At 41.3% G+C, this 11,003-nt stretch overlaps 1 protein-coding gene across 1 annotated transcript in view; it reads left to right on the top strand.

Annotated features, from left to right (window-relative positions):
- The window catches only part of SEL1L2 (sel-1 suppressor of lin-12-like 2 (C. elegans)), a gene marked incomplete at its 5' end in the record, with an annotated part of 55,333 nt that overhangs the window by 23,815 nt on the left and 20,515 nt on the right, over positions 1 to 11,003 (top strand). Inside the window, 4 exons of the mRNA XM_008592683.1 lie at positions 231 to 385; positions 1,014 to 1,070; positions 7,437 to 7,505; positions 8,312 to 8,389. Coding sequence (XP_008590905.1) covers positions 231 to 385; positions 1,014 to 1,070; positions 7,437 to 7,505; positions 8,312 to 8,389 — 359 coding nt within the window. The remainder of the gene's footprint in view (positions 1 to 230; positions 386 to 1,013; positions 1,071 to 7,436; positions 7,506 to 8,311; positions 8,390 to 11,003) is intronic.

Here is an 11,003-nt window from a genome sequence, read left to right as displayed (position 1 = left end):
TCAGTAGTCTGTTATATTTTGATACAATATTTACATGGGTTGCAAAGAATATCCAGGTTTCTTGCACTTTTCTCAAAACCAAATAAACAAAAATCAGCAAATTTCTATTTTCTGCGGATCTTCCCCCTCTGTTAATAAACGAAATTTCTGTACAGTGATTTCTCTGAGTTGACTATTACCTCTTGCAGCCTGGGTTTTCTAACAATTCTCTGGCTTGTTTCTATTCACAGTTGCTGACAAATTGGAAAAAAGTGAAGGTATTCCAGTGGAAAAAGTGAGACTAACTGAAGGACCTGAAAATCTGAGTTCTCACAGTGAGATTTTGGATTGGGACTTATACCAATACTATACATTTTTGGCAGAAAGAGGAGATGTTCAGATACAAGTAATGTATACACATGAGATTGAGTTTTAGAACATGCAAATTATAAGGGGCTTGGTTTTCTCTGAGTCCTAGAGGAACTAACAATGCCCCCCACTGAATAGGGAAGGGAAGAGACACCCCCTTCTCTTTGCCCTACGTCTGTTTTGTTCCCTGCCACTTGCAGAGCTTGTGGCCTACTGTACTGGAAAACAAGCTGCCATAATAATAGCAATAGTTTTTTGCATTTCTTCCTAAAATATTAATTTTTTTAAAAACCTAGATTTTAATTATAGAAAAAAGCACCATCTGATGAACTTCTACAAGAATCCAGGATGGGACAAGGATCCAGAATGTCTTTAGGAATGGGACAGCATTTATGTGACCTTTAAGAGCCAAGAGTTGAAGTCCCTAGGCTTGTGTGTTTGCGTGTGGCTGTATAATAGCAGGCTGGCTTCCTGCCACTGAGGAAGCCATATGCCCAACAGCAACCAATAACCCATTAAATGATATAGTCTGGAACTTTTCCCTGCTTCTTTCAAGACAAAAAACTGAATCAACATGTATAGTAAAATCACCAAGTCAATGTTTCCTTTTCTTCATTTAAATTAATACTGCTGCTAAAATCATTTTCAAAATTTATCTTTCCTAGGTGTCTCTTGGACAATTACATCTAAATGGAAGAAAAGGCCTAGATAAGGATTACTATGTAAGTCAATCTCAAGATTTAGTCATATGGGGTGGGGAGGATAGTGGTGAGGCAGGCTGGTGGCTTAGTGAAAAGGGAGAGAGGGAGAGGTAGGAAAGACTACTGCTGTTTCCTTGGTTAGACTTGTTTCCAGCTTCTTAGGAAGAACAAAGTTCACCAGAGGGAGCCTTTTCCTACCTGCCTTACCTGCCTTCAAGTACAGAGGGATAGGGGCTTCTGAGGAGCAGTTGGGGCACGGTGGTATTCATGTTACAACAGAACCTAGCCTTTTCACACCCACAGGAGCTGCTGGGCTGGGCTGAGGAGAGGAGGATATGATTGCTGGGCTTGCAAATTTCTCTTCCTCAGAGGCCAGCTTCAGAAAGCCCACTTGTGAGTTTCCTGCTAAGGAGCCTGAGGGCCAACTTCATTCCCATTTGACTAGATCAGAGGACAGACTGCTTTTAATATAATTAATAATATGTTAAATATCTTTATAAATCTGCAAACCTCCTTTCAGTCATTTTGCTTACTTTATCCCAGTGAGTTTAGAAGAATTAGTAACAATTTAAATTTATAGTGGAGAAAAAAGCAAATAAACTTGACCTACACAGGATCTTCCTCAGTAAGATGCCAGATGAGTTCTTTTTTTTTTGTTGTTGTTGTTGTTGTTGTTTTTCCTTTTTTTGTCTTTTTACGTGACCAGCAATGGATCGCAACCCTCAGTGTTGCGCCCGTACCGGACCTGGACCAGCAACGGGATCGCAACCCTCGGTGCTGCGCCCGCACCTCACTCAGCCAGTGAGCAGCCGGTCTGTATGTGGGATCCGAACCCTCGGCGGGAGCGCCGCCGCACTCCCGAGCGGCACACTGTAGCAGCGCGCCACCAGGCCGGCCCCTTTTTTTTTGTTTTTTAATTATTTATTTTTTATTTTTGGCCACAAAACAAGTCTTGATACATTTTAAAAGACTAAGATCATACAAAATATGTTCTCTGACCATAATAATAGAAGGAAATTTAGAAAATTCACAAATGTGTGGAAATTAAACAATGCTCTCTTAAATAAACAATGGGTAAAAAGAAATATTACAGGGAAATTAGAGAAAACCTTGAGATAAAAATCAAAGTGCAACACATTAAAATTTATAAGCTGTAGGGCTGATGCAGTGCTTAGAGGAAAATTTATTCGTGTAAACACCTATATTAAAATGCTGCATTCTTTTTTAAGATATTAATCTCTTTCTAAATTTCCTCCTTCATATCCTGGATTTTTTTCTTATTTCATTGTGTTGTCTAACCGAGAGTTCTCCTATCTCAGTGACTTTCCTTAAGATTGTTGCTCAGAATTCCTTTAAAGTCATTTCAAGGGTTTCTTGCACTATAGGGTCTGATATTTGAGAATTACTGTATTCTTTTGGTGCTATCATATTTTCTTGGGTTTTCGTATTTCTAGTATCTACCTTGATGTCTGATCATCTGGTAGAGCAGTTGCTTCTTCTATTACTGTGGACTGGTGACTCTCCTTGTGTCAGTGTAGTTGAGTGTCTGGCTGGCTGCCTGAATAGTAGTTGTGGCTACTGCTGTGGCATCAAGCCACTTTTGTGGCAGCTGTGCCTGTGGCGGCGGCTGTGGTAGGTCACCCACATGGAAGTGGTGTTTTCAATGTGCTCCTTGGGATGCTACCCTCAGCTCCTGCCTTAGGACCCCAGGTGTGCTCTCTTGCCTGCTTCCAGGTTGAAGGGACTTTTCTTGGTTCCTGCCCAAGGACCCTGAGCATGCTCTGTTTCTTGCCTGCATCCGGGCAGAGGGCTTATGAATCTTAGCTTAGTCTGCATAACACAGTACTTCCAAATGTAGGTGGCTTAAAACAACAACCATTTATTTAATGCATGACTTTGGCAGGTCAGCAATTTTGGCTAGAATCAGCTGAGAAATTCTGGTCTGAGCCAGGCTCAGTGAATCTTAGCTGGTCTTGTTCATGCCTCTACAGTTAGCTGGAGTATTGGCCAGAGCTGGCTGGCTTATGATGGCTTCATCTGTGATAGCTAGAATGACTGGGGCCTCTCTCCACGTGGTTTCATCCTCCAGCCAACTGGCCCAAGCTCTTCACACAGCAGTCAAAGGTCCTAAGAACAAAAGAGCAGAATTCTCTTGAGGCCTAGGTTCAGAACTCACAAATCACTTCTGCCACATTCTTTTGGCCAAAGCAAGTCACAAGGCTGGTAAGACTGAGAGGGTAGGGAAATAAACTTCTCCTCTCAATGGGCAGAGTTGAGTTGCACCAGAATCAGCTCGGAGTGGCAGGGGAGATATACTAGGGAAACAGAAGATAAAAGGATAAACCCGATTTCTGAAAGCCTTTTACTGCAGCTCTCCCCACTTCTGGCTTCTCATCCTTCAAGTCTCACCTTCTCAGAGAGGATTTTCTTGATCAACTCTACTGTTCCGTCACTTATCCTATCACGTTGGGTTTATTTTCCTCACACCCCATATAATTCCCTGCATTATGTTGATCTTTACTTGTTTATTGTCTCCCCACAACGGAATGTAAGTTCTTGTCTGTCCTGCTCACCACTGTGTACCCAGAGTAGTGCCTGGTACACATGAGTTACTCGGTAAATATTTATTGAATGAATGAATGAGTGCTGGCATCCTAAACATTTTGAGTCGCTCCTCAGCCTGGAAACCACCACATGAGCCAGTATGCTAATGTCTCAGTCCACCCGAGGAAATTATTAGTATAAGAATCTTTTAAAATATGATGCCCCAGTTTACTGCCCAGCAAATTAAATATCAAAATAACTGGAAATAACTAGCTTGCTTGCCTTTCTTTTTCTCCTCTCTGTTTGGTTGAATTAATTGCTCTCATGTGTTGTCTTCACAGGCAACATTTTCACCCTCCCCCTGACCAAATTCTCAATTATTGAAAAGTACTATATATGCAGTTCTTGATTGCATTATCCTGAATTTTATACACATAAGTTTTATTATAATTTGCATTTCTAAATATATACAGGCTCAGAATCAATTGGATTAGGAAAGTGGGGTGTTTGGGTGCATATTAAAGTGGATAAAACATAATTAAATTAAACCTGGCAGCAGAATAATTTCAAATATGTAAATTAAACCACTTTGTCTATCCCGCCAGCATTTAAAAAGAAAAGAGCTAATATCATTCCTTTTCAGGATGATTTACAAAGCCTGGGATAAAAGAAGTGTCCATAAGTGTTTTTAGAACAACACTTTTTCTTGGCATTTCATTCTAGTGGAGATGTTACAAATTGATTAAACTCAGGATTTTCTTAGAGCCAATGAAAAATCATGCTCATTAAAAAAAAGAGAGAGAGGTTTAAATTATAAAACTTCACTTAGTATAATGCCTGGGACATACATTTTATCCTAAGCCACCATCATGTGTAAGACACATCATTATTTTGTGTTCTACTGAGAAAGAAAAAACTAATAATATAAATTATAATATGCCATTGAGAATAAAAAATGGCCTAATTAGGGGCCGGCCCGGTGGCGCACTGCTACAGTGCGCCGCTTGGGAGTGCGGTGGCGCTCCCGCCGAGGATTTGGATCCCACATACAGACCGGTTCCGCTCACTGGCTGAGCGAGGGGCGGGTGTAGCACCGAGGGTTGCGATCCCGTTGCCGGTCCCCGGTCCGGTATGGGCGCGACACTGAGGGTTGCGATCCGTTGCCAGACACGAAAAAAGACAAAAAGGAAAAAAAAATGGCCTAATTAAAATGTATGGGTGGAGATATACATCTTAGAATCAGTGAAATATGATAATAGATGCTCAGTAAATATCTGAATGATGGATGGATGGATTGATGGATACTTGATGTTGATTCTGAGCAAGAACTCAGAGTGGCTCACGTATATCCATCAAAGTAGCTTGTCTGGTACTGTCACACAGTGTATAACAAATGTTTATACAATTAAAGCAATAGCATTATGGGCAGGTAAATTTAAAACGAAAGAAGGGAGAATTGAAATGCCAAGTCAGCCGTGACAGTGGGGCAGTGTGAAAGAGAGAGCCTCAATGCCTTTTAGTCTTTATGGGTTCATTATGCGGAAGGGTGGGGAAAATTTCAGTTTTATTTACTTCTGGGGAATAGATTATTTCCTTTTGAAAGCTCAGATCTAGTCTCCCAGAAGGAAACTTTTTTTCAGAACTCTCAATGGCAAGATATTTGAGAGCCAAATTACTAGGCTTGACTTTGAAAATAACTTCCTAGAATTACAATACTATAGCTGGAAGGACCCATAAAAATTAAAGTCCAGCCCCCTTGTTTTAGAAATTCGTAAACATTCATTCATTCATTCATTCCTGAAATATTTCCTGAGTGACTAACACATGGCAGACGATATGGAAAGTAGAGAGGATTCAACTATGAAGGAGACAAAATAAGCAATTTTATAAGCAAATTTTATAAGCACAACGAGACAATTAGATCCATGAATGAATGCCACAAAAGGAACATTAGAGGGTGCCCTGAGCGCACAGAGGAGGATAATCTGAATGAGGAAACCAAGGCCAGGAGATAATGTGATTTGTGTAAGTTATACAGTTACCTAGGGACATATTTCATAGAGGTAGTCATAAGAAATACCTTTATATACTCTCTAATTTGGTAAATTATATATTGCTATAATTTTCTCCTGTTCAACTGACACTAAGATTATTCCAGACATTTGATCTTCAAGATTTCCTAATGCTCACAAATCTCCAATGGCATCTATTTTCTAAAAAATAAAATAAACCAAATAAAATGAAAATCCTTAGCCCGGTATTCAAGACTGTTTATAATATAGCCCCTTCTTATTTTTGCAAGTCTTACGTTTTAGATATTCTATTTCAGCCATACTGAAGTGATTAGTATTTCTTGAACACACTTTGGACATTCCCGTCTCCCATCCCCTTGCTCGTGTAATTCCCCGAGCCTCTGTACTGTAGGTGACTCATCTCCATCTCTAGTGGAGCTGCTATCATTTTAGCCCTCCTGTATATATCACGGAGGCAGAGTGCCAAGCACATGGGAATTAGATTCAGGCTGCTTACGGGACTCTAGTATTAGTTACATGACTCTGAGTATCACTAAATAGGATCGGTTATTAATAATACCTTCCTTATGGTGGTATTGTGAAGATTAAGTAAGAAAAGGGTTGGAAAACACTTATTAGAGACCTGGATACAATTTCTCTTTTTCTGTATCCTTCCGATTCTTTTTGGTGTTCCTTTTATCTCACCTAGCACCTACTATCTTATTTCTATTTACGTATATTCCTTTATTCTCAGCAACATTATTAGGGAGCAGATGTAGGGACTGTTATTTTGTTCATCTATGAATCACCAGTGATACCTAACATACTACCATACATACAGCACGTTTCAATCAAATTTTCGAAGGGATAAACAAATATTAGAAGAGATGGGAAGATGTGATGAGGTGCAGCATTGGTGGCTTTTGCACTTATGTCCACAAGGCAGACCAACTTCAATAACAAGGGCATGGATCTCAAATGAGTTGGCAATATTGCTAGAGCAAATTTTCATAGAAGTAACTACCGCATTTCTTCCTGAAACATGTTCTTCTCTTTGGGACAAGGCAGATCCTTGCACATCAATCTACTCAAGACTTTTTAAAGAGCGGACGAGTTGTGTCCTAGTAAGACATTTTGAAGAGGGTCTTTGTGTCTCATTCCTGAGACTGATTTCTTTTATTACTCTATGTGGTTCCTGAGGAAACTTTCTAGAAGGTCAAGATGAGGCTTAGGGAATGTGGCAGCAAGGCAACAAGGTCAGCCCTAATGTGTTCTAGACTGAGCGCTTCATTTAGTGTTGTGACTTAGACAAAATCAGAGGCTTTGCTGGCCCCCTTCAATCTGATTTAGAAGGAATTATCTTGAAGCTCACCTCTGCAGAAAGACCTGGTCTCAGCAGGCATTCAGTTGTGTCCGGTCTTACTCTGCCTTATGAGCATTAGGGTGCTGCATATCCAATTCTGCCAACTGTAGTACAAACTCTCTTATAAAATAAGCACAGAGTGTTGACATAAAAGCTTACTTTTTCAAAATAATGGGCTATTTAGCTCTATCACTGGGAGTCATCTCTCCCTACAAAGCCACACGCCCACCATGCCTTTCCAAATGTGAGAAATAAGTCCTCACTGTTTAAAATTACATATGTGAGATATATATATTCTCCCACTCTTCGGGTTTATGGTTACAGTAGCACTTGGAATAGTGCCTGAACAAAGTGGGCATTGCAGAGATATTTTTTGAATGCATATCAAATAAAATAAAGTTTGGTTCAAAAAGCCATTTTTGAGGATTTATTTGTAACTGGCAATAATACTGTTTCTTTTCTCTCCAGAAAGCATTATACTACTTCTTAAAGGCAGCAAAGGCTGGGAGTGCAAATGCCATGGCATTTATAGGAAAGGTACATGCTTCATCTTGATCAATAGTTTTCATTGCTTGAAAAAATAAGAAATTAATGGTACCAGCTAATTGAACCCAGTGTACGGTGACAGGACTGCAGACCTCTTTCATGGAAGCAGCTGAGGGAGACATCCAGCTGCAACCCGAGAGTTACAACCTGAGGTTGCATATGATTTCTGCTCCCCTCTCCTCTGCCCCCCCCTCCTCCACCCCAGACACGTAGCAGGTGAGCCATTCGGGCTAGTTGTGCAGGCCTCAACCCAATCAGGTGCCTCTTTCCTTCACCCCTGGAATGAGAACTAGCTCCAGGCTGACCAAAGTCTGTCCTTATGCCACCTCTGGTGGGAGGTCCCCTATGACGGCTGAGAAAGCTTTGTGGAGGGTTCCTCTGGAAAGGCATGTTCTTCTCTGTCCTTCAAAGACCACACACTCCCCGAGTGCTGCCCTTAGCTCCCTTCAGCCAATTTGCATCAGTAACCATGGGGACAGAGTGCCCTGCTTCCAGAAGTGCTACATACAGTAAATTTAGATGCAAGAAACATAAGAAAACACAAATAGGATCCATTTCTTTGCCCTCAGAAAGGTCACTCCAGAATGTATGTAGTAGATTGTATACTTAGTTTCTGTTTTTCTTTAAATTGAGATAAAATTTGAATAACATAAAATTAACCATTTAAAGCATACCATTCAGTGGCATTTACTACATTCACAATGTCGTGCAACCATTACCTCTATTTTGTTTTAAAACATATGCATCATCTTCCAATTCCTTTGTTTTTTACAGTTTCTTTTCATTTTTTTCCCTAGATGTATTTAGAAGGGAATGCAGCTGTACCACAAAATAATGCTACTGCCTTCAAATACTTTTCTATGGCAGCCAGTAAGGTATGTCCTCAACCCATTGCTATAAGCACATAAAAATAATCGGCTTTTATTATATGTAGACTGGTGCTAAAGAGTTGACTTCAAAGTTCCATGCCCAGATAATGGGCCTGGAAGGAGTTTTGTGGCCTGGACACAATCTCTTTGACAATAAAATATGGGGTTGGGGTGGGGGGAGATACGACTTGTCTTCTAGGTAAATGAAAAATGGCAGTGACTTGTGCTGCCTATGTCCCTAACAGGGACATAGTGCCTGTGTCCCCTAACAGGGGACAGCAGGGGGCCAGACAGAAGCTCAACTTTCCCCTCCGATGGCAGTAGATGAGGACATCTAATTTAAGAACAGGAAATAAAAGAGATGAGGACAGAGGAAGGGAGAACTCAATCAATAACTGTAAGTGCAGGACAAGTTTTTACCAGTTGGATCCTACCAAAGGCCAGAGCTCCCCATGGCCCAGGTAGGAGGTTGTCAGGCAGGTGGCCAGGGCAAGGTGATTGAGAACGTAGTTCTGAAGACAGAACCCCCAGCTTGAATGCCAGCCTTGCAACTTACTAGCTGTGTGACTGTGGGCAAATTACTTAACCTCTCTGTGCCTCAATTTTCCTGTCTGTAAAATGGAAAAATAAGAAGTAGATTTGCCTGATATTGTTGTTGTCAAGATTAAGGGAGTTAATATATATGTGCCTCATATTGTTACGTACTTAAAGCAGTGCCTGGCACATAGTAAGTGCTGAGTGTCAGCTATTATCTTTTGTAGTCTGGGGCCAGTTAGGGAGAGTGATCTTCGAAGCATATGCAAGGCAGAATGGATTGGATCTGTGAGGAAATATAGAAATAGTATAATATCACTCCTGCTGTCAAAGCCTGCCTTTGTTCCCAGGCTCAGTGAGGCTGGTATCTGTCAGATAAAACTTAACAGACTACTCTCAACCCTTTTATTTTTTATTTTTATTTTTTTTCCTTTTTGTCTCTTTTTTTGTGACCGGCAACGGATCGCAACCCTCAGTGTCGCGCCCGTACCGGACCGGGACCGGCCACGGGATCACAACCCTCGGTGTCGCTCCCGCACCTCGCTCAGCCAGTGAGCAGGAACCGGTCTGTATGTGGGATCCGAACCCTTGGCGGGAGCGCCACCGCCCTTCCCAAGCGGCGCACTGTAGCAGTGCGCCACCGGGCCGGCCCCTCTCAACCCTTTTAATGCATAAAGAATCTCCTCATCCCAACACCCATCAGCCTAATGTTGGTGAATGGCGTTGATAACTTTCTTTTTTTTTTTTCTTTTTTTTTAAAAAGATGACCAGTAAGGGGATCTTAACCCTTGACTTGGTGTTGTTAGCACCACACTCTCCCAAGTGAGCCACGGGCTGGCCCTTTTGATAAACTTTCTATCCCTGCACAGTAGGAAATATTTTGTTGTCTTACAGTCTCATTCTGAAACACTGGCAGTAAAGATGTGCTCAAGTCCGGGGCTATATTTAACTGTTCTCAGTTTTTAAAAGCCTACATGCTGCTTTAGGAGCCTATTTATAAATGACTAGCACCTCATAGCTGCTGCTATTGTGTTGTAAATTACTGAGAAGGCTAGTACTAGGTTCCTCTCCCTTGTAATTTATATGAAATTGTTGCTCAGTGAGACAGTTATCTGGAGTACCATTAGATTAGGATGACAAGGATGAGCACACTGAAAAAAGAGATTAGGGTAAGAGGAAAATCTCTTAGAATCTGGCAAATAACACTGATTTGTCAGCTCAAAGGAATAAGGCCAGGAAGTTGGGTGTACAAATTAACACAGCTCCCAAGCTATTCAGGACAGTGTAACCAGCAGTGATCTGGGCTACTCACGTTCTAAACCTGAGCTACCTTCCTTTACAAAGGAAATCTGAAAATTGTATTTAAAGTAATTATTCTGAATGGCCTTAGGTAGACACGGTCACATAATCCTTGATCATTGCCTGGATAATTTGTCAGATTCTCACCCATATTCTTACTACTTTTTTTTTTTTAAACCTACTGCTTTTAAAATTTGTTTTTAAGTTATATAAGTACCAGGATACAGAGCTATAGATTTTATAACCTCTTTTGTCTTAATTACTTAGAAACAAGGACAGTTACCCTTTGTTACATTGAGCCCATATTGGACCATATTCCTCTGGATCTCTTTCTCACACCTCTGAACACATCGGGCCCATCCCCATCTCCATACTTTTGTCACACCCCCTCCCTTCCTGCAGTCCCCCCTGCTAAGTCCTACTCATCCCCCAGAGCAGAGCTCAATCCTCTCTCTCTCCACAAAGCTGTCCCTTCCCCGCTTGGTTCATATAATCTCTTCCCCTTTCTGAGCTTGCCCTGCAATCACTCTCTATTGCTGGGAATTTTCTCCTACTGCCTGAAGGCCATGTCTCCTCAGCTGTAGGAGGGCAAGGGCTCTAGTCCACAGCAGGGGTTCATTAAATATTTGTCGCATAAATGACCATCTGTTCCCTACGTTTATGTCAGTTAACCAAAGTGATTGGTTACACATATATTTTGTTTGGCCCAGAGGTGTTTTTTTTTTTTTGTCTTTTGTCTTTTTCCGTGTCCAGCAATGGATCGCAACCCTCAGTGTTGCCCCCGTAC

This window comes from Galeopterus variegatus, unplaced genomic scaffold (genome assembly GCF_000696425.1).
Source record: "Galeopterus variegatus unplaced genomic scaffold, G_variegatus-3.0.2 Scaffold8186, whole genome shotgun sequence".
Taxonomy (NCBI): Eukaryota; Metazoa; Chordata; class Mammalia; order Dermoptera; family Cynocephalidae; genus Galeopterus; species Galeopterus variegatus.
The sequence above is the reverse complement of the archived record's forward strand: the minus strand, read 5'-3'. Positions and strand labels throughout refer to the sequence as shown.